At 38.2% G+C, this 24,673-nt stretch overlaps 1 protein-coding gene across 8 annotated transcripts in view; it reads right to left on the reverse strand.

The window, feature by feature from the left end:
* Positions 1 to 2,156: 2,156 nt before the first annotated feature.
* Positions 2,157 to 24,673, reverse strand: part of TSPAN9 (tetraspanin 9) — a 556,918-nt gene continuing 534,401 nt past the window's right edge. For all 8 annotated transcript variants that reach the window (XM_073621234.1, XM_073621231.1, XM_073621235.1 and 5 more), the window contains 2 exons: positions 24,163 to 24,246; positions 2,157 to 14,762 (listed from right to left, as the gene is read on the reverse strand). In XM_073621234.1, the coding sequence (XP_073477335.1) occupies positions 14,691 to 14,762; positions 24,163 to 24,246 (156 nt within the window). In that variant the 3' untranslated portion in view covers positions 2,157 to 14,690. The remainder of the gene's footprint in view (positions 14,763 to 24,162; positions 24,247 to 24,673) is intronic.

Consider the following 24,673-nt stretch of genomic DNA (forward strand, 5'->3'; position numbering starts at 1 on the left):
CCCGCTCTACAAGACTCTGGTCCGGCCGCACCTGGAGTATGCTGTCCAGTTCTGGGCACCAGTCCTCAGGAAGGATGTACTGGAAATGGAGCGAGTACAAAGAAGGGCAACAAAGCTAATAAAGGGTCTGGAGGATCTTAGTTATGAGGAAAGGTTGCGAGCGTTGAACTTATTCTCTCTGGAGAAGAGACGCTTGAGAGGGGATATGATTTCAATTTACAAATACTGTACTGGTGACCCCACAATAGGGATAAAACTTTTTCGCAGAAGAGAGTTTAATAAGACTCGGGGCCACTCATTACAATTAGAAGAAAAGAGGTTTAACCTTAAACTACGTAGAGGGTTCTTTACTGTAAGAGCGGTAAGGATGTGGAATTCCCTTCCACAGGCGGTGGTCTCAGCGGGGAGCATTGATAGCTTCAAGAAACTATTAGATAATCACCTGAATGACCGCAACATACAGGGATATGTAAGGTAATACTGACACATAATCACACACATAGGTTGGACTTGATGGACGTGTGTCTTTTTTCAACCTCACCTACTATGTAACTATGTAACTATGTCTTCTGCCAAGTCTGCTGCTGGGGAACTGCTCTCAGTTGCCCTGCCCGATTATGTTGGTTCCTGGGCCACTCCCTGGCTGGACTATGCTTATTCACTATGCTTATTCACTACTTGCTGCTCAGCTGGACTCTATTGACTGGGTTAAACTCCCACCTGCTGATGTGTCTGAAGCTTCTGAATTTTCATTGTCATATGCCTTGAATAGGTTGTCTGTTTGGTTTAGGATCCCTACTGTTGCCTGTCCTGAGTTCTTTTTGCAGCCAGTTGATCATGTTGTGCAAAGTCCAGGAGGTCCAGATGCCCACTTTGAACATGAGAGTTCCAACTGAACCTTGTCCTGACCCAGGTGTTATCTCTGCTATCCCAGGTGCATTTGGGGACCCTGGTTGGGTAACCTATGCCTTGGGTAGATCTGAGTGGCAGGTAAAATGTGGAGTAGTCTCTGGTAATCTGGATGTGGAGGGTCCAGTTGTAACAGAACAACCTGGTGTCAGGGTATCTGTATGGACCACTGGCTCCTTTGCTTAGCCTTTAGGTTGCCTTCAGTATACCAGTGTTGGGATGGATGCTGTATTAAAGAATTGTAAGCTCAAAATGTTGTGCCTTCTCAGAGATCTGATCAGCAGGAAGCCCAGCCAATTTTTGGACCCCAGCAGTGGGGAACTCAGTCAGCCTCCAGACCCCAGCGGTGGGGTACCCAGTCAGTTTCTAAACCCTGGTGATGGGGCACAGTGGAGCGTCCACAGGTGGCTCCTTAAGGCGGGGGAACTGTCAGGACCTGGTTTATCTGCTGGTGGTTCTCAGGATTGATAGCTGCAGTACCATTATCCACCGGCAGGTGTCTCCCAGAAGCCAGGAAGTTTCAATGATCAGCTCCACCTGATTTCAGCTGCTGGGTGGCTATATAAGGCTGCTCCCACTAGCACACTGCGCCCCAGTGTTTTGGTGGCTCCTGCCATGTACTCTGTTTGCCATGCTGCTCCCAGACTCTGTTGCCATTCATTCTTGATCTTGCTCCTGCACCCAGTACCTCACTGGCTTGCTCCATGCTCTTCCAGCTTTCTCCTGCCTTGTGAGTATCTATTTGTGTATATTGTGTATATAGTTAGTTTGTTAGGTTGCTGGTTAGGCATTTTGTCATTTAGTTTTGGTTTTCATGCATGCTCATGATTATTGCTGCTGGTGTGTGATTGTCTTTTGTTTCACTGTAAGTAAATCTCACTTTAAAGATATATACATATGGTCTGGTCCCAGTTTCTTGGTGTAGCTACATATATCTGATCATCCCAGCTGCTGATTCCTGACAGCAGGGGAGAATTTGGGGTCTAATAGACTGCTAATGTCTTCATAAAGAGTACCTGTCACCTGTGCAGTGCTATCACATAGTAGGGGGCTTTTGGAGAATGTAGAAGAGGTTTTGTTTTTTTTTGCCACTATTTTTGGTGTTGAAAACCTTACTTTAAACTTTACTACCAGCATCTGGTTTTCAATGCATCAGGTATTTTAGGTTACTAATAACATTTCACCCAGGAGTGGCAATGCATAAAATAATATTTCAAAACATTAAGAAACCCCCAAATCACAATATATAGTTTTATCACATAGTTTATTTTTATTACTAATACAAAATAATTTGTACAAAGGCTAACGTAAGTATTGCATAGAAGGAACAGCGGATTGAACAAAACCTGAATGGAATGGCACATTGGGGTTCTAAGCTCTATCACATCAAAATGTTTAACTGAGCAGGGCATACAAAAATATCTCCACCTTTATACAAGGGTTAAACATATTATCAAGGTAAATAACAAGGAAAAAAATATGTATTGAAATCCTATTGCATTGCAGATTAAAGATTGTTTCTTTTGTGAATACACTGCCCTAGTCCATTTGTAATTTTTATAATACATCACATTGAATGATTACCAGATTTAAGATTTAAAATTTCACCACACGCAAATAGTCATAATAGGAATAGGATCCCTTAACATTAAAGTTCATTTTCCCATTTAATATCATTAATTGTTTTGTTTATTTCTTAGTTATTAATACATTTTTATTAAAAATTGACTAAACCAGAACTATACTTTTCATAGAAAAGTGTCATTCGAATTATCATCCACAGTAACCATAAATAATGCTACACAGACATGTGAAATGCTTACCTTTCCCCTAAAATTCTTGGAATTCTATTGCTTTCTGGTGCTGCTCACAAGACCTACGCCTTGGCATGAGTCACATGGTTTCTGCTGAATCACTGGTTCTACCCCCCTCCGGCACCCAAAGGCAGAAGACTTCCAAGGAAGTATTTCAGATGTCTGCGTATCACTTTTTATGATTACTCTTGCGGTTTGCAAGGCAAGTAATATACAGTAGGTCTGCCTCCCTTACAAACATTTTTAAAGTTGAACATCACTGTTCCGTAGGGAAAATTCAGGTTTTGCAGCAGAAAATAATAAAGTGAACAAACAATTACAAATGTTACCACATACTTGTAATAACTTTAGAAAATTATTTGTGCTTCACCATTAATTAATTTTAGTTTGAATAGCACTAGCCATAATAGCATTTACCTTGGCTTCGGAAGGCTAAAATTAATTAGGGTTTTATTAACTGTATCTTACATAATACTGGAGAAGGATTGCACTCAAGTATTTTCTTCTAAGACCATCGTCGTCATTGACTACACAAGTACAGTGAAGACAGTCGGTTTGTGGATTGGATTATTATGCACAAGGATGGTGGCAGTTCACTTTAAAGCATTAACAAAAAAGAATCATTATAAAAAAAAAGCGCTGATGTTGCCAGTAGTTCATAGTGTATTTATAAGATGTGTTGGAAAAATGTCCCTGGTATTTTCATCAGAACTTAAAGTCATCCAACTCTAAAATCTCATTTTTTTTCTATCCAGAATGATTGCAAACCACGGTCAAGGCCTTTGTAGTTTACCTTCAATACCTCTCTTAATAGTTTTTTCCAAGCTGGCCCAACTTCAAAGTAAAAGAGAGAGGAGAGTTTCAGCAGGACTTGCATGTTTTTTGCCTGATGTGCAAGCTGCTATTAAATATCCCAAGAACTGTAGGTGAAGGGGCTGCAAGGAGGTGTGTATGTAGCCATATCTCAGCCTGGATTGGGGTCGTGTTCAGTCAATCACTAAAGACCAGGAGATGAGCACGGTGACAATGCTGCAGAAATTTCACTGCAGAGTAAGGAGTGTTGTCACCTTATTGAAGGTAGTGGAACACCAAGGGTTCTACTGGCGGGATTCCAAGGTACAAAAACTACGTTATGGATGACATTACAAAACAAACAGTGCTGTCTTAATGGCATGGGCAACCTGTATAACACATTCTTTTATTTTTAGGTATGACCACAGTTCTAGCTTCACATGAAGTGCACAAAATAATAACTTAGAATTTTTTTTTTTTTTTTATAAGAAATTAAACAAGATTCAAATGTATCATTTTAAGTAGAACCTAAGCCAAAACATATTTTTTGTGTTTTTAATGTAGTGTGCAAAAGTTTGACCTGTCAGGTTTTTACTGCTGTCTGTGTCCCCACTGGGAGGGATCTTTCAATTTTTATTCCAATAACCAAATTTATTTAGATGGGAAGTGGGGGAAAATAACCTGACAGAAGAGCTTCCTTTTTGTGTTATAATAAAATTAACCAATTTTAATCAGGAAAAAAAAGCATGGGTTTTAATTTACATCCAAAAAGGTCCAATGCTATTAATCCCTATTTTTGAGAATTTTTACCCAACTAATAATGATTGTTGTTATGTCCTGGATAGAGTGGGGAAGGTTCAACGGTTCGGGTTTTTTATTGTTCACTGTTTTTTTTTAATGGGCAGATTTCCCCTCGCTTTCTGTGTTGTCACCAAGACAAGAAATTAAGGTAAATCCACCATAAAAAGGAACACGGGTAAGAACATAAGCCTTAAAGGATATGTTCACCTTTTGTAACATGTTACACCTATATTCAGGATGTAAGATGTTACAGATGCACTGGCACCACACTTCCCCTTGGCCCCCCCGTCTCACATCTAATGGGGGATCTTCTCCCTCCTGCTATCTGTCACAATTTGTAAAAAACACAGCTATGTGGGGTTACGCCTGTCCAGCCGCATCATCCAATCACACTGTTCTCTGAATCAGAAAACAACATGGCCTGACAGCCTTTGAGGCTGTCGGCTTGTAGTTCTCAATGAACTACCATGGTGTTGTTGAGCCTTGTGGTAGTTCATTAGGTTATCCTGTCACAGTGTAACTGCCTGCCCATATCAGGGGAAAGGCCGGATAGATACACAGACAGTCTGCAGGAACTGTGAATTACACCCACAACCTGCTGATTGTGGGTGCAATGCTTTATAGGTCCATTCCAAAAAAATTAAAAATGCATATTGTTTTACCTGCAAAAAAAATGCATTTATTTTTTTTTTTGTAAAGGTGAACTTATCCTTTAAACAGGTTCTGTAATTTCCCTATTCCGTCAAAAAAAAAAAAGAAAAAAAAGTGAAACATATTTGCATGTGAATTATTGTACCTGTTAAAAGATTAGAATTCTTTCTGCCAATCTTGCAATTCACAGACTCCTGCCACACTATATATTCTTCAGGGGCCATCAATGTTTCTAACGTCCCCATTCACACTTGCAAATGGGGCCATTGGCAATTGCACATGGGAGACACAGCACGGGTTTCTGGCAATTAGCTGCAGGCAGAGGCTCTATTGAAAGCTATGGGATGCTTACAGCTCCTGCAGCTAATCATGGCTGCTCACAAGTAATTGCTCAAGCAGCAGTCACCTGCAAATGATCAAACCTGGTTACAAACTGTCTGCATCAAGGGCCAATTATTTACAAGTAATCGCTCCAGGAGTGATTACATGCGAGCGGCCGCAAATAACTGCGGTAGCTGACAGCCTCCTATTGCTTTCACCCTCAGCTAACTGCCAGGAACCTCAACTGTGTCTCCCGCATCTAATCCCTCAGGCTCGATTCACACCTATGCATGTTGCTTTTGAGCGTTTTTGGAGGTTTTTTTTTCATGCTTGCCACGTTTTTGAGCCGTGTTTTTGCCGCGTTTTTGCGGCGTTTTTGCCTCGTTTTTGCCGCGATTTGCGTTTTGCGTTTTTTTTTTTTTTCATTTTTTTTACAGTCTTAAAAAAAAATTACAAAAAAAAACAAAAAAAACGGCAAAAACGCACCAAAAACGCTGCAAAAACGCTGCAAAAACGCAGCACTTGCGTTTTTGATGCTTGTCCATTGAAAACCATTACATGCAAAACGCTGCTTTTTGCATGAAAAAAAGTCCCCGACCCTTTCCAAAAACGCTGAGATACAAAAAAGCATTGATGTGAACATGTTCCATAGGAACCCATGTTAAAAAATTCCCGTGCATTTCTGCAAAATGCAAAATGCATCAAAAAACGCGCTAGTGTGAATGGGGCCTAATAGCCCCACTCGCAAGTGTGAATCAGGGCCTAATACAGCTTTGTACCTTACCTTCTCGCATCACATGCAATGGATAATTAATCTTAATTGATACTGATTAATTGTCCAGGGAACAGAAATGTGACACTGGAAGCTTTCACGCTGAAATACAAAACTGATGTATCGCCTAGCTGGTTATTTAGTGTGGCAGGGCTATCTAAATCATAAGACTAGATGAATGAATTAAAAAGATTTCAGCAGATAAAGCATTTCACATACATGTATTTAAATTGTTTATTGAGCATATATGAGTGCCACTATAAAATAAAGAAGTAGCGCAATTTTCCTTTTGCAAGGGACTTACTTACTTACTTTCTTGAACGTGGTGAAAATTAATTTTGCAAAGGATACCTAATCACATGCGCGGAAAACAAAAAAAGCTGTGTTGTTTGGCATAGGATTGGGTCACAGAAGCCAGCACAGTTTCACTTCTTTCACTAAGCAAAGTGAAAATTCCCTTGAAGTGTTCAGAATGAACATGCTCTTCTCCTTTAGGAAACCAACCCCATCATTTACACAAATAACAAAACAAAAAAAAAAAAGAAAGGAAAAAAAAACACCCCTATTTTCATTATTTTAAGTTTCCCTTAATTCAAAATGTAAAAGTTCTGAAGAGCTGAAATTTATGAATGATACATATTTTGACCGCGTACTGAAGATTAATTTGACATTGTTGACTCTGAAGTTACAGATGTATTCTAATTCAAAATGTCAGAATTGTTATTTCTAATACTGATCATTAAGTCGTTGGGGCTGTATTGCCGTTGACAATGTTGCAGAAAAGTATGTAACAGGCAGTTCAAAGTATCAGTGAAAGAAAAGAAAGGCAAAATACATTTCATGACTTGTTGTAACTATGAAAAAAATTCAAATTTAATTTTCCTTTATGTATAAATACAAAATCAGCATATGCATACATTAAAATATATTGACTTAATTATATTTAAAACATGCTCAAAAAGAAAAGTCCGCAATAAAATGCCATAAGAAGTTTTTTTCTTTTTTTATGTTTTTTTTTTTTTTTTTTTTTTGGAAAAAGCACAGTCAACTCACCATGACAAGCAAAGGTGCATTTTTTAAAATAAAGAAATAAAATATTTAAGAAATAATATAAGATGAACTGCATTTTTGTATTTTTTACGTATGGTTGGTTTTTGTGATTTTATGGTAGTATTCATTCTTCAGAGTACTTTGTGAAACACCAATTTGTACCTGTTTTATTCTTGTGGCAAAAGAAGAATTAAACCAAGCACATCTTAGCATAAAACCTAATTAAATAGAAAAAAAAGTAAATAAATAATGGGTGCTACTAAGCACAAAAAGCATTCTATAAAAATAATTTGGAAAGTGAAGCATAAAAATGTACATGTACAAACCCTGTTTTTACTTTAGAATGTCTTGCATAAATACATGATTTTACAAAAACCAACCACAGGGTAAGATTTAGTATTCTGTATGAGCTTTAACAATGGTATTAAATGCTTTATCTATAGATATTGTAAATACAGCAATGCTTTAGTTTTGGAGATCATTTTTTTTTTATTTGCACCTAATGATCTTAGTGTCTTTTTTAGAGATAAAGCAAATGCGGTTGGTAAATCATTTTGGTAAATAAGGCATTTTACACTACTAATAATGATTGTGTCTGAACCAATACCAATAGACTTGATAAGGTATTTGAGGATGTGTTTGAATTTAAGTAAGTTCCACACCCCAAGGTGAACACACTACAACCTGCAATTAAGGTGCAAACATGATGCCAAAAATGAAATATCAAGTGACAGGTATAAACAGTTGTGTCATCTGCCTCAGTAGGGAAGGTTTAAAACCTCGGTCGGGTTTTATTTCTGTCTGTGACCTTACTTGGTAAAATCACCCTCTCCATTTGTCCTGTTGACCCTTGTCAAAGAGACAAAAATTGAATGGAAAATCCCAAATAATTGATACAAAAAACGATTAGAGCTGTCATTAGAAGAAGAGGTATGGGTGGATCTTCAAATAGGGACACCTAGTTTGGTGACACCTAAGAAGTGAATTCCCCTTGCTTTGCTCTAGTATATGATTGAAACCGAATTTCCAGATTGATTCAGTTTAAAATGTAAATACTGAATTAACCTCTTTATAGCAGCAAGTATACTTGCGTCAGAGTTTTCACTTACAAATGAAAATCTGAACTCACTCATGGTCCCGATAGATATTAAAGTAAACGGACATTTCTTCTTTCCCTCCCTCTGTTTAAGCAACCCTAAACATTATAAGAAGAAATTGGTGTGTAGGTGTGCTTTATTATTGAAATGCCTTTTAATAAAATGGCATCAGAAAGTCATCACCAAACAGAATTTAAATTTTGGGCACCTTTTGGAAGCCCAGTTTGAACAAGATTTACTGGGGAGAAACAAAAAGCCTTGACAGAGCAGCCCATGGGATTTGTGATATGAGAGATTTGTGAAATGAGCAGAAACAATGTGGGTGGTGGAAAAAATGTTTGTCTGATGAATCTTCCAATTACGAATATAATCACAGTAATCCACATAATGGTAGCCAGGTCTATACAAGCAATATGTAATATTTATTTAATTTTTCCCCAAATGCTATGGCGGTACTTATCTATACTGACACAGTAACCAGACTTGAGCTGCCATCCATATACTGTATAGTAGACTGATACAAACTCACTGTTGCACTGGTATTATGGCTACTGTATGTGTGCTAGTGAAAAGCACCTTTGAAGTTACAAAGGAATGCTAAAATGTGTCAACAACAGCAGACATCTCCTTTTCCCTTTTGCTAAACGAAACCAATGAAAAAAAGCATATATATGTGTGTGTGTGTGTATATATATATATATATATATATATATATATGTATATGTGTGTATATATATATATATATATATATATATATATATATATATATAAATCTATATATATTAGGCTAGATGTGTCTTATCAATACTTTATGGCATTTATGGCATTAACCCGTTCAACCCTAAAGAGTCACAGTACAGCATTTTCCATCAGCAAGTAAAAAAAAACGTGTAGCCCTTAAACAGAAAAAAGTGGCAGTATTTTGTCTGTTTTCTTTATAAAGCATGTACATTTACTAACACATTTGTATGCTGTGACTTATAGAAATTTATTATTTTCATCAAAGAAAGAGAGCACAAACCCTAGTATGTGCGCACACTGTGGACGGGTTTTTAGCATTTGGAACCCCTACTGGAACTCAACTGTTCCCTGACATGGAGCTGCTCTGCTCTGTTTCTGTAAGATTCCATGCTACATATGCATCATTATGGACATAGCTGAGCAGCTCTCAGTGAAGTGGAAAACCTCTTTAAATCACAGCGCACAAAATGTAAATTCAGTTAACACACAAAAAGCTTTGTTAAACATGGTGCATAGAAACATGATGACGGGTTATCCAAAGTACACTATATGGCCAAACATTCATGGACACCTAACCATCACACCTATATTAGCTTATTTGACATCATATTGAAAAAAAACATAGTTTGGACAATAGTTTGGTTTTTGCCCCACCACCTCCTTTGTGATAATACCACAAGATTTTGAAATGTGTTTGTGGGAATATGAATGTGTGCCCATTCAGCCAAAAGAGCATTTGTGAGGTCAGGTACTAATGTTGGAAGAGAAGATGTTACTTACAGCTGATATACCGAGGTGTTCGGTAGGGTTGAGAAGAGGGCTATGTGCAGGTCACTCGAGCTCCTCTACACAAATCACGTCTAATCATGTCTTTATGGACTTGGCTTTAGGCACAGACCACAATTATATTGGAGCAGAGAAGGTTCTTTCCCAAACTACTGCCACAAGGATAGAAGCACACAATGGTCCAAAGCTGTACCATTAACAGTACTGGAAACACCTGAACTCAATAATTGGAAGGCTGCCCACATACATTTGGCCACAGAGTGTAGCTGGTTAAATCGAATCAATGAAAAACAGAGGATGTCTGATTAGTTGCAAAGAGACTATGTCAAGTACAGGTGAATGTTTGCCTCATGATTTAAAAGATGTATATACTGTTTTAGACAGAATGGCTATAAGCCACCAAAAACATTTGTAAAAGCTACTGTATCTCATTAAGGTCAATAAATCAAGGTAAGAATAAATGCATACAAGAACTCTGCATTGCGTTTACATATAACAGTATAGCTGTTGTAGTTCATTGACTTCAGGGTTTTGAAGTAGCAGAAGTGGCACCGGCTTGTTTAGATTTTTATATAGCTGAAATAACCGTCAAACCCTAATTTTGCTAAAGTAGGATAGCCTATTCTGGAAAAACAATCCCATGTTCAAGACTCAAAATTAAAAGGTCTTTGCTAGTGAATGACCCCATATAACTGTATTTACAGAAGGTGGATTTATTCTTCAAAAATGGGTAAATTAGTACATAGTCTGTAGCTGAAACAAGTTAGAGGCCAAAGACGTCTGTAGTTATGCCACTGAATGATCTGCAGAACTTACTAATGTATCACCTCTATTCCTTCTTCCTTTCAATCATAAGGTAATTTATTTCTACTAAGGATTACTGATGACAGGGAATTATTACTTGAAGCATCTGAAGAATGGACTGTATCTGTCCAAGCAACCGACTATCCCATTTCCAGCATTATTACGTAGAAACCATCAATCTGAATGGCTGATGGGTCAACATTCAGCAACAAGCTTTTCCTTTTCTAGCACTATTACCAAGAAAGGGAAAATCTGATTTGCTGATGGGTCACAATAAGGCATAGGCATTGCGGCCCGTAGAAAGGAAACTGTCCTATAGGATCATGTGACTTTTATCAATAAAGTTTATTTTTTTAAAGATCACTCCACTAAGCAGCTTCTCAGTGGAGAGAAAGAGGTGGCACCTTTCATGTCTATGGGAAATTTTTTCCCAGATCAAGGGCACTGCCATGAAGACCTGCACTGTATGGGACTTGGGTAGGTGCCACGTAAATAAGTGACATTCACGCATATCACCTGCCTCAACTGGATGCTGATTAATAAGCTTGTTGTGGATGTAATACAAGCAATTGTTGCCACTGCTGCTACAATAGGGTGAATAAGAGAACACCACTATCAATTACATATTCCATATTCATTGTTGTGACTTTTTGAAGCAGCAAACTGTACGTAACGTAAGTAATGCCCACACCAAAGATAACATTTTGGGCATTGTTAAAAGAAGCAGCATTGCAACTAGAGGTATGTGCTGAAGTATTTAGCAGGAATGTCCTATGAAATATTGTACAAGGTTTACTTAATGTAATATAGCAACAGAAAATTGTTTGTGCAAAGGTACAGTTCTGTTCTTTATCTATCTGGTAATCTTTCACTTGGTAAAGCAACAATCCATGCAAAGATGGCCTTAGTGATATGTATGGCTCCTAGCAAACAGGCAGGCTGGTGTATATCAAGCCACTAAATGGCTGCCTTAGTGACACTTCCAGGTCCTTTGAAATAGGCAAGCTGGATTTATAGGAGTACAAACTCAGACCATAAAACAGTGCCTACATTACTCATATCATTTTTGCAAACGTAAGGGTGGGCCTTAGCTCGGCCCACAGAATAGCTGCTTAAAGTGAACCATGCCATTCCTCTTGATATGCCAACTGCTCTCTCATTCTCATGTCATAGCTCTATAGCTACCTCTAGGTAGCAGCTGTGAAAACTCAGATTGGAGATCAGGCTTTTGAAGGTACAGCTGATTCATACAGAGTCTTTCTGGATACATATACATCATACATGCATTCTTAATTGATTGGATTTTTTGTTTTCTATTGCCTGAGTCAATAAAGAATAATATTCCCAGCCAATCAGGAAACAATGTGTTAAGGAAGTTAAAGTGATAGTTAAAGAAAGTAAAGTGCATTTTTACATAGAGTGTTTTATAGCTGCTATCTAGGGATTTCTACAGAGCTGTGATATGAGAGAGGAAGCAATAAAACTTACAGATAGGGTAGTAAGAGGCATGGAATGATTTACTACAGTAATATAATATGTGGTTTTTAGTGAATAGGCAGTCTAGATTCCAAGGATTTCTTTTTCAGGCCTACAAATGTCTGCTACATAGGGTTAGTTAAGTAATATCTTAAAAGAACACTGTAGTGATACAAATATGGAAGTTACTATTGTTCTTCCTAAGTATATTGGTTTCTTGGCTATCCCTGGCTTTTAAACTTTCTCAGTCACTGCCCAGGAACAAGTATGCAGATTGCAAAGTAAGAATGAACTCAGACCTCCACATTGGCATACTTCCAGGTCTGGACCTCACACAGCATGAAAGCCATAGAAACAGTTTGCAAGCCAAGCAACTAGAATTTCCAGGAGAAGATGATATCGATAGAAGACTCCATATTCTCTCACAATCAGTTTCCATTAAGTACCACCTGTACTAAAATCTGTCTGATGGTAATGGTTCCTTGTGGAAATTAACTACTATCCTGTGAGTTTAAATCCACAGAACTGACATCAGTGTTCCCTAGTAAACAGATATAGGTTATAATTCTATAATCATCTGAGTAATAATCCACCCAGTTAAATGCTTCAATGCAGTAACTAGTACCTAGTAAATTAACAAGAGGTTTTTATCTGGTATATTAAAGCTGAACTCCAGGCAGATATATAAATACACATATTAAGGCTGGGTTCACACTGATGTGAATTGGATGCGTGTTTCCTCGCATCCAATGCGCATGACAGGAGAGCCAGTTCACACACCTCCAGGGCGGTCACAGTCCAAATTGCAGAAGGGTCATGTGCATCTTCTGGTCCGTTTCAAGAGCAAATTCAGCCAAAAATTCGGGACTGATTTGCACCTGAAACAGTGAACAAACACACAGCGGACCCCCGCTGTGAGCGGCAGCCGCAGCTAGTGGGAACCCAGCCTGAAGAGCAGCTCTGTAATTATTATTAGAACTTTAATATTTTTTTAATGAAAACTATTGTGAGTACATTAATTTTATCAGCCTTTTACAATCCCCTATTCAGCAGCACTCAAACTGGGAGAGAAAGGTGCAGGACATGTCTGGGAGCCAATCAAATGTGCTGCATACTAATGCGCTAACAAGGATAATGCTGAGAGTAAATGAGAGCAGAGTGAGCAGAGGAAAGACCTCATCAGTCTCCTGCTGTCCCTTCTTTCACTATCCTATCAAAAGGCTGTAGATGGAGAGAAGACACCACATTACTCCTTTGCTGTAAGTGATGTCATCTCTCTAGTTGTGCGGTGTGGCAGAGCTGTGTTGTGAGGACTGGATTGACAGAAATTCAAATCTTTTGGCAGATAAATTAGTTACCGTTTTGTCTTTCATATGTGTGTTTAGAAGTTTGCCCAGAGTCTAGCTTTCCCTTAGGCTACACAAGGGTAACCTCTGTAATAAAGCTGGTTCTCCAAACCCTCATTAATTGCAACATATGGAATAATGTTTCAGCTTATGAAATGACTGCTGTAGCTACCATGTATGCTTCAGGTACACCTTTGACTCCTTAGTCACTTAGTTCCAAAATGTAAATCTTCCTCAGACAATAGTCAAAGCAAATTATGCCTACAAACATTACGTTATCTCTGTATACTCATGGACTTCTTGCTGATTTCTGTTTTTAAAGCACACAGCACAGATGGTTCTCTCTCCAAGTATAATATAACTGTCTGGTTTCACAAAAGTTACACTGTCTTCCTAAGTCTTTCTGGAATTTAAACTTACATTTGTATCTCAAGTATGTTAATGCCTCTGATGAGAATATAAATATGCAAAATAAAAAAATAAAATAAATACAAACAATAATATGAATGGATTGTTGCTTTAAACATTATTAAAAAATCAATTTGTGAAATGGAATCTAATATTTTGATTAAGAGAGAAATTCAGTATTAGCATACGTATAATAATAAAAGTACTTATGTGCAAACCTAAATTATAGTTGTTTAGCTTCAGATCACTTGGCTACAATTTACAAGGAAATTGTTTGTTAACGACTTTGATGGGTCTATGCATTCAGCTCCTAATGCTCCTTTTCAAACCTACTTCCAGTAGGAACAGTCCTTTAAAGATCACACAGAATTGTAAAGAAATCCAAGTAAAATTAATAAAAATGACAAAGAAAAAAATTAAAAGTTTAAAATTACTTAAATCAAAAGTCTAGTCTTAACCATAGTCTGTAACAAAACATCTCCAATAAGGTACAAAAAATTCAGTCAGTTCCATGCAAAACCGGTCCTTTTCAGCGGAATCCAGTTTTCAATGGCTTCCAAAAGTCCTCCATTTTTAAATTTTTTTTTTTTTGAACGTTCATCGTTTTAAAAAGTCTTAGAAGCATAAGCATATCCGTCATGTATTGGTAGAAGTCTTAAGTATATTAGTATGCAAAGCTTTTTTCGAGAAGTTTGAGGAGAGTGTTAGAGCAGAACACATTTTAGGAAACCAGCTCTATTTTTTGTCTTCTTTGGCAAATTAATAGCAGATGCAATAATACACAAAAAAAGAGTAACAAGTTTCGGCCAAGAGTTTGAAGTAAAGGTGGGGCAGCGGTCCTGCAAAAGTCATCTGGATTCCTTGGTTGTCGATGTTCTTTATGGCAAAGTAGAATGGTACAAATGAAAAGTAGAAAATCCCTCTAAGCATCATATTTTTTACCAGTCCTATGTATTTGCTGGAAGAGAGTCATGGAGAAAGCCATTCCAAGTATCTAAAAATAAAAAGTCAACAAATGGTAAGAGTGAACATTATATGCAGGTCTAAAAAAACCTTTATGGATTATCATATTCAATTTATGTGATGGGATTAGTTTACATTTAATTGCAGCTTTCAGATGTTCTCAGTCTTGTATCTAAGGAAGAAACGTCTTGTTTACTTAGCTACATATATACAAAATGTTCTCATCAAAGCAATGCTAATTCCATGGACTCTTATAATTCTGTTAATTTAGGGATGGTGACACGAGGGAAAACTTTGTCAAAAATGATTTCAAGCAGCATGTTTAAAGGACAAAATGCCTTTTACCTTTGGTCCAACAGGCAATAATAAATCATTGGCCCAAAAATTGACCCCTTTCACATTAATCTCTGTCTTTACATTAATCCCTCTGGTCCCAAGAGTCAAACAGAAGAATAGCTGTGGGGTCAGTTTACCAGTGTATAAGTCATGAGGTATTTTTATGTCTTGTTTCCTCACTTTTGAGATCAAATATATATATTTTCAATTTACTAAATAAAAAAGCTGATTTTACTGAATGTATATTATATCATTGTTTGTTTTCTTTTGTATTTTATAGATTTTAGTCGTTTTATAAGAAACTTTTGCTAAAATTTTTCAGTTTTAAACCCTCCCCAATCCAAAATTCAGCCCCTAACAATTTTAAATTATTTTCTTTCTGATCCTGCAAACTTTCTTTATAGATAGCTTTTTTTTTTTTTTTTTTTAAGTCCATGATGTCATGGATCCTCTTCTTCCTTCATTAGTAGGTGGGTCTCTAATGCTTAAGAAAATGGTGTCACTTAAAGATGTGGCACAGCTCTTTGCAGCATCCTCATGTGACTTTAGGGAGGCTTGATGATGTGTGTAATTGACACCCTGGGCTCACAGGAAATGGAATAAGATCACTCGACTTGGAAGAGGACTAGCACTGGACTATAGAGAAGGATGCTTAGGGCAATGCTGGAGGCTGGAGCAATAAAGTGGTGAGTACTGCCTAGCACAATTTTACATATACCATACATTATATATATATACCAAATAAAAAAAGGCTAGAATGGCTAGAATGGGGTATTCAAATATCACTACTATCAATAATAGTAATATAGTCCTTGTAGTTCTCATTAAGCTACAGATCAACATTGCAGCGATCTGATGTTGCAGAGGTTGGCAGGACAGAGTTAGACCAGGTCTACTTTGTCTTAACATGCATGCTGGAGTAACAGAAGGTGCTGATAATGTGACAGATGACATCAGAACACTTTCCCTTTAAACACAATGTTGAAGCATTAGGTTGCACTGCACTGTTATAAAACACTTTAAAACAGATATCAAATTCAGCCGCTGATTGATTCAGCTCCTGCCCTTTGTTCTGGACCCCAGTTGTCACTGACCCACTGCAACCAAACCTAACTGCTATTTGGGGTGTTCTAAGGTGAACGTATGCATACCTGCAGCTATTAGGAATCTCCTGCCTTTCCATGGAAACATTGCAAACTTTGAAAATACTACAGACTTGCTTTAGAATAAGATCATATTAACAGAACTGGATGACTATAACTGCCTATTATAGATGATTAAGGATTTGCTCTGTTAAAATTAAAATGCCTCTCAAGGTTACAGGTAAGCATGCAAGGTATTGGCCTAAAGGCTTTTCTAAAAATCTTGTTACACTTTTTCTCCCAAGTCAACAAGCACATTTTGGACACTAAAAAACAGTTGCTATATTAACATTTAGACAGCATCTAGGTCGATGTGGTTGTGAAAACTGTTTAAGATTACAAAACGAGGCAAAAAAATGACCTTGACAGTGTGCTGAGATCTTAGATTGCCAGGGGGATTGAGATCATTTCCTGCTTAAATTTGTTAACTTGTACAAATGCTGACAGTAGAGAGCCGTTATAGTGCAGACCCTTCCTCAATGATATATTGTCATGTCTGGAGGTAATTAGTAAGCATCTAGAAACATATACTATGAATAGCACATAAAATTTGCTCCGCGGAACCTTAAAGCTGAACTTTACTCATAATAACTTAATAAAAAATAATGTTCTTTAGCAAGGAACATACATTCCACATTAATAATGATGCTACCAAAATTAGTGTGTGCTGTAAATTGCCACCAGTATTGTTCCTGTAACTACCATTTTGCTGAAGCTCAGAGCCCCAGAACAGCAGTAAATCTTTAGGATGTCAGCAGATTGGCTTCTATATATTCAGCACAATGCTGAAAAATAGAGAGCAACTGAGCATGTGAAGAGCAGGATGAGACAGTGTATTACTGGATTTTAAACAGTACAGGCATTTCTACCTTAACTCTTTAACATTTTAACATTTAACATTAACATTATCTTATTGTGCCTTACATCTAAAATACTTATTAGTGGTTGCATATAAATTAATTTGTGACATAGATAGCCCTTGAAGTGTGTCTATAGCAATCTTTTTTTTTTTTTTTTTTTTTTTAAAGTGAATGTAAACCCGAAAATGTTTTTTTGATGTCATACTGTAGAGTATAAGATTTCCTATCATTAGAGCCCAGTCTTGCCACAAAGAGTTAATCCATCTCTGAGCAATCCTCTTTTATTGTTTAGTGAGATAAATCTTGACAAACAGAAAAACTTTGTCAAATCCTCCCCCTTGCTGTGAGTGACAGGTGATTTACATATCTTGTGCACTAGCCTAAGACATGCATTATTTTTTATTTCCCACCCCCACTCTTTTCTTCAGCATCTCTGCAAGGATTGGCTGTTCCACACCTCAGCATGATTTGGCATGCTGAAGTCATGTGGTTACTTTCCTGTCTTTTCACTGGATGTTAGAAATCATAGCAGAAGTTCAGTGTAAGAAAGACACAGGAGAAAATGCATATTGATAAGGGGAGTGTAGAGGTGGGCGGGGAGTATACTGACATCACAACTCCACCCACTGAACTCCAGACAACAGACACACCCACAGAATCTGCAGTTTTTCGGCTCTCATAACAGACAGAGGGGAGACATTTGACAGGTAAAGATACATGCAGGAGGCGTGTATATCCTTATAGATAACCACTATGGCAGTAGTTTAGAAAGGATGCCATTGGGTTTACATCCACTTTAAGTAGGAAAGGGTTAGAAGAGTTAGCTTTTTATTGTTGTTTGTGGCCCCACTGAGAAGATTAATCAAAACAAAAAAAAAACAAGAAAAATTGGCAGTGGATATATTTTCTTCTAAAAAATGGTCTGCTTTGTACGAGTCAGAAATTACGGTGGATCAGTACAGTACACTCCAGCATGTGCAGTGGACCATCTAACCTGGAACCTCCGATCACCCAATGGGTTCCAATGAGAATTTTGCTTTCAACATGGCCATGGAGTAAAGAATAGAGTAAGCATCCCCTAAAGTTCAGCATAACTTTCTTTAACTTGATCAGAGGCTACATTAATGGCCTTATGATAGTCAAAGTATGGAGTGTATCTGAACTGTTTAATAGCAACCAAATAGTATCTCTCTTTAATTGCCCATTGCAATATGGGGCTTAGGGCAGAGAATCAGACTGACTGTAGAGGGCAACAAGGACCAATCAAAATTTTTAATAAATAATGTTTTGTGGTCCTGTGGCAGCAGTAATGTACAGTACATAACCACTTCTCTTTACCACCAGTCTGTCTTTACAAGATGCATTGGTGGAAATAATCATATTTCTAAAGGTTAAACGAGGCATATACTAAATTCCCGCTACTGCAGTTGCACATTCGGCCATCTTACGCCTCATATACATTTTTCACCAAAGGTATTTGGGCTTAAATAAAGCTTAATTGAGCTTGTAAACAATAAAGGCAAAAGCGATGTCCTTTTAGACAAATTTAAACTTGTTCTTGCTCCATTGAGGCTGAATTTAAACAAAGTTAAACATCGCTATTCGCAGAGAGGTGCTGTAAACGCAATTGAGCGAACATTAACAGTGTATACTCCAGTACAAATATCTCTACAATATACTGCTATTAAGAAACACTCAAGAACTAGGCTGCAGTGATATAGTTTGTACCTATTTATAAAGATTTTCAGATTTGCTAATATGAATATTTTTACCAAAGTCTCTAAAATGTAAATGGTTTCTTCAATAGCTGAGCATTTTTTTTAATGTCAGTTAAAGTAGACCTGTGGTTCAATATCAAACCAGACCTTGCATGAAAATACAAGGGTAGCTTACCTTTAAGACCCCTACCCTCAAAGAACTGTTTCTGAACTTTGAGGATGAATTGCTCCATAGTGGCTGCAGCTACAGAGGTCAATAGATGCTTGTTTTAAAGCTGTTTAGTAAAATGAAGTGCACTATAAGATAACTTAAAGTCTATGTTTGGGCAAATAAAAAATAAAAAAACATCTCATCAATACTTGTAATTTTTCCATGTTTTGTCTCCAAAAATACTGCACGTATACAGTATAATACCAGTTGATCTGCCAAAAATCAAGGAGCTTCTTACTTCCTGTGGTGAGATGACAATGCTGCCTCTGCTGCACTGAAATCCCAAGCAGTGTTGTCAGCCCTAAGTTCTCTATTGTTGCCATACAAAATACCTCTCCTTAGGTTATGGAGATTTAGAGATAGGGTGTTCTGTAGTCCAGCAGGGGAGAACTCTAGCAGGGCTGACTATATTGCGTTGGATTTCAGCGCAACAGAGGCAGTGTTGTCAGATCATTACAGAAACTTCGAAGCTTACAGGATTTCTGCCATGATCAAAAGACATTTTTTCAATGCTTGCACTGTTTTTTTTAAGTTAAAATGTGGCAAAATTAGCATAATAAAATAAGATAAAATATGTTTTTTTTTTTTTTTCATTCTACCCAGATTTACACCTTAAGTGGTACTACATATTGATGATTCAGGGCCAATTCTCTCTCTCTATGATTGTTTAATATGCAAGAAGGTAATTGCCAGGGTTTAGCCGATGCTATCCATAGAAACAAAAGGACACTCACCTAACCTTGCTGTTTTTCACAGGACAAGGTGTCAATTTCTTATTTCTTATACCTGTGCACTACAACACACCGGATATAAAATGATCAAGTTAGAAAACCTATGCCATGTTTTGTGTCCTGGGCAGTCAACAACAGTGGTTGAAGGTGGTCAGATGGCGTGTGCATGGCCAACTGCCTTTGAATGTCTATGGACACACTTTGTGCTCTCAGCTTTAGCTGTTCCTTGGTTTTAGTAAATGTGTACTTTTAGATGTTACCTTAACATTATATAGTTTATTCTTCAACTGTAAATGTCATTAATTATCATTACTAGCTGTTCCCTGGAACTGCCATAAAGGCCTTAAGGGGACATTTAGCAGTTCAGTATATTCCAGGATCCTGAGAGAAGTGACCTATTTAATAAAATGACAGGAGAATAAAAGGTTGTTTGAAGGCTTAGGTAGAAAGCTTATACAAGGACTGCACAGGCTGTATTTGTCCCCAAACTTGGTTATTTAAGAACTGAATGAGCTCTAAAGGGCACCTGTATTGCAAAACAATCACAAAAAAAAGGTCAATGTGGTTCTAGGTTCATTTAGAAATAGGTCTGGCTATGACCTTTGTGCCTAAATACTGATGGCATGATGACCGCATGTCAGCTTGTGGTTATTGGGACAGACTCTATTATCATTCAGCATCTTAGAATATTATCTTTCTTTTATGCCTTTTTTCCTTTTCCTTTTACCTTTGATTCTACAAATAACACAATTGCTGTCCCTTTATGCCTACACTAATTTTCCCATTGTATGCATGGAAGGAGCCATGGTTGTCACTCATGCCAGACTACAAACATGTTTACCTCTGATCATCTCCAATGGATGGGGGATTTGTGGGACTAGTAGTTTACACAACACAGGTAAGGATTTTTGTGATTTATTTTTAGCTCTCAGGAAGTTACAAGAACACTGCATTTCTGGCAGGGTTAAACTTGTATTTTCTGTAATTGCTGAAAATGAATTTAGCCTAAAAACTACAGCAAACACCACATCTAAGGACAGGTAAACTGCAATACATATCTTAGAGGCCACCTAATGAGTAAATTTAGCAGGGGCCAAACATCTATCGTTATAATCATACAATTGACCATTAAGTACAAATAAACTGATCAAACTGAATAAAAATTGCAGACCAAACATCTTTTGTTTGCTTAATTTCATGCACTCTTGGTCGATTTAAACTCTGCAAAAATATATGGCTCTGGTGGAATTTTGTTGATCACTTCTAATCAAACACATATTTTGCATGTTTGCAACTGCACTGATTGCACTTTAGATTGTTTTTAATAGATCACATTTTTTAGTCAAATGCAAGATGTGGGACAAAACCATCCATTTTGCATCAGTCGATATTGTAATTAATGGTATTATTTTGTGATGACTCATATCTAAATCAGTGGCGGATAGTGTTTTTTTTTTGGGGGGGGGGGCGGCAAACAGTCCCCCCCGGGCCGCCAGTGGAGTGGCACTTCCCCCCTCTCCCGCGGCACTAAAACACTCCCCCACCACCACCCGCTGTCCTTACCTTGGATGCGGGAGGTGAGAGCGTGGTGGGCTCGGGGAAAGCTGCTCCGATGTCCTCTCCTGGAGCAGCTTCCGTGGTGTCTACTCTCTCCTCCACCAGGCGCTAGACGTCCAATAGGATCGCCAGACGTTTTGGCCGATCGGGAAACAGGTTTCATACCTGCTTCCCGATTGGCCGGCAGGAGGATCAGTGTTGCAACAGCGAATTTTCCTTTGATGTTGCAACACACCTGTGTGGTCTCCAGATGCAATGCTCTACTTCCCGAGTTCATCCTATTTTAAAGCCTATTAGAGCCTATGGCTCAAATCAGTGCTTCAAAAAAAAAAAAACTGTGGCCGCTGTAATTCATATGCCCGGTGACCCGAAAGGGGCCAGACACATGAATGGGGGGTGGACGCCGCGGCAGTGGATAGTTTCATGCTATGAATCTATCCATTATGCATATAGGGGGTGGCGAGGGTAGGGGGGTCCCCTGATCTAAGTCTTAGTAAATCACAAATCACTACATGTACAGTATCTCACAAAAGTGAGTACACCCCCCTCACATTTTTGTAAATATTTTATTATATCTTTTCATGTGGCAACACTGAAGAAATGACACTTTGCTACAATGTAAAGTAGTGAGTGTACAGCTTGTATAACAGTATAAATTTCCTGTCCCCTCAAAATAACTCAACACACAGCCATTAATGTCTAAACCGCTGGCAACAAAAGTGAGTACACCCCTAAGTGAAAATGTCCAAATTGGGCCTAATTAGCCATTTTCCCTCCCCAGTGTCATGTGACTCATTATTGTTACAAGGTGTGAACGGGGAGCAAGTGTGTTAAATTTGGTGTTATCACTCTCACTCTCTCATACTGGTCACTGGAAGTTCAACATGGCACCTCATGGCAAAGAACTCTCTGAGGATCTGAAAAAAGGATTGTTGCTCAACATAAAGATGGCCCAGGCTATAAGAAGATTGCCAAGACCCTGAAACTGAGCTGCAGCAGGGTCGCCAAGACCATACAGCGGTGTAACAGGACAGGTTCCACTCAGAACAGGCCTCGCCATGGTCGACCAAAGAGGTTGAGTGCACATGCTCAGCTTTATATCCAGAGGTTGTCTTTGGGAAATAGACGTATAAGTGCTGCCAGCATTTCTGCAGAGGTTGAAGGGGTGGGGGGTCAGCCTCTCACTGCTCAGACCATAAACTGCATCAAATTGGTCTGCATGGCTGTAATCCCAGAAGGGAGCCTCTTCTAAAGATGATGCACAAGAAAGCCTGCAAACGTTTGCTGAAGGCAAGCAGACTAATGACATGGATTACTGGAACCATGTCATGTGGTCTGATGAGACCAAGATAAACTTATATGGTTCAGATGGTGTCAAGCATGTGTAGCGGCAAACAGGTGAGGAGTACAAAGACAAGTGTGTCTTGCCTACAACGGTGGTGGGAGTGTCATGGCCTGGGGCTGCATGAGTGCTGCTGACACTGGGGAGCTACAGTTCATTGAGGGAACCCTACCTTCGGAGACTGGGCCACATGGCAGTATTCCGACATGATGACGACCCCAAACACACCTCCAAGACGACCACTGCCTTGATAAAGAAGCTGAGGGTAAAGGTGATGGACTGGGCAAGCATGTCTCCAGACCTAAACCCTATTGAGCATCTGTGGGGCATCCTCAAACGGAAGGTGGGGGAGCGCAAGGTCTCTAACATCCACCAGTTCCATGATGTCATGGAGGAGTAGAAGAGGACTCCAGTGGCAATCTGTGCAGCTCTAGTGAACTCCATGCCCAAGAGGGTTCAGGCAGTGCAGGAAAATAATGGTGCTCACACAAAATATTGACACTTTGGGCCCAATTTGGACATTTTCACTTAGGTGTGTACTCACTTTTGTTGCCAGCAGTTTAGACATTAAAGGTGTAGAATAGAAATTTGGGAGTATTTTCATTTCATTCACATTAATGCCCAAGAGGGTTAAGACAGTGCTGGAAAATAATGGTGGACATTTTCACTTAGGGGTGTACTCACTTTTGTTTCCAGCGGTTTAGACATTAATGGCTGTGTGTTGAGTTATTTTGAGGGGACAGCAAATTTACACTGTTTTACAAGCTGTACACTCACTACTTTACATTGTAGAAAAGTGTCATTTATTCAGTGTTGTCACATAAAAAAATATAATAAAATATTTACAAAAATGTGAGGGGTGTACTCACTTTTGTGAGATACTGTATGGCGACTGCAGCCCTGCAGGGGAGGGTTTGAAAATTGGGCACTTGAGTACTTACTTTAAAAAGCAGCTATCACCAAATACTAGCAAATTGTCTCTTGCCCCAGAACATCATCTGCTTTACTACTGGTCCATCAATGCACTGCATTGATCAATAGTGAGACTTAAAAGCATAGGGGGGTGGGGCCAGCACCACTGACCAGAAAGCTTCATCTGCAATTGAATTACAGAGTAAACCTGATTCAGGGGTCCTGAGATTCCCTAAAGGGGAGCAGCGGCAGTTTATATGCCCTGTAGAGTCACTTTATTTTTTTCATAGATTTTCAGGAAATGGCAAAATTTAAATTACAGATATGCACAGTTATAATTATTAAAGGTCTAAATAAGAATATTTCCATATAGAGAATTATTTAAACTTTCTTTGTTATGTAAATAAGCAATCCTCTTCTTGTTGTGGCAATCCTAGCAACATATTCCCAGGCGGTTTTGTATTGCTTTTCTCAGGATCAAAGTTGCAGAGAATGAGGAGAGGCTGAACATGATGGACACAAGTCTTTTTTCCATTAACTGCATAACCATATGGTACATGCATATTTATTATATGTATATTTCAAACTTATACAACAATACTTTGTATTAGCCTCTGCATACCTGTATTATGAGAATACACATCCCGATTGTACCGAGAACATGCTTATTGTCATCAAACCAAATTTTCACTTTCTCATAACAACCCTAAAGAAAAAAAGTAAAAAAAAAATGAATTAAAAAAAAAAATTTGAAAGTTCTCTTAAGTTTAAAAATGGTAAAAACCTACTTTTATCATTTACAGACATTATTAAGGTAAATATCACCAGAAAGGTTTCAGAATTTAAAAAGCCAATCCAAGAAAAATGGAAATTTCAGTTCTTGGTAGACGCTGGAAAGGTAAACCACCCAATAGTTAATAATATTTCTTGTGTACTCTATCAGTGAGATCGCTGCACTATGTTTAGGGAGTTTGCACACCTGCTGTGCTCATCATAGGGGTTGTCACTCTTTTCTGGATTTTTTATTTATTTTGTATTATGGAAAATGTAACAAGATGAGCCGAAACACCCTAATGCATTTAAATAAATGAATGCAGGAAGGAACAACTGTCACAGGGACCTAATACGATTTT

This window comes from Aquarana catesbeiana, linkage group LG03 (genome assembly GCF_042186555.1).
Source record: "Aquarana catesbeiana isolate 2022-GZ linkage group LG03, ASM4218655v1, whole genome shotgun sequence".
Classification (NCBI taxonomy): Eukaryota; Metazoa; Chordata; class Amphibia; order Anura; family Ranidae; genus Aquarana; species Aquarana catesbeiana.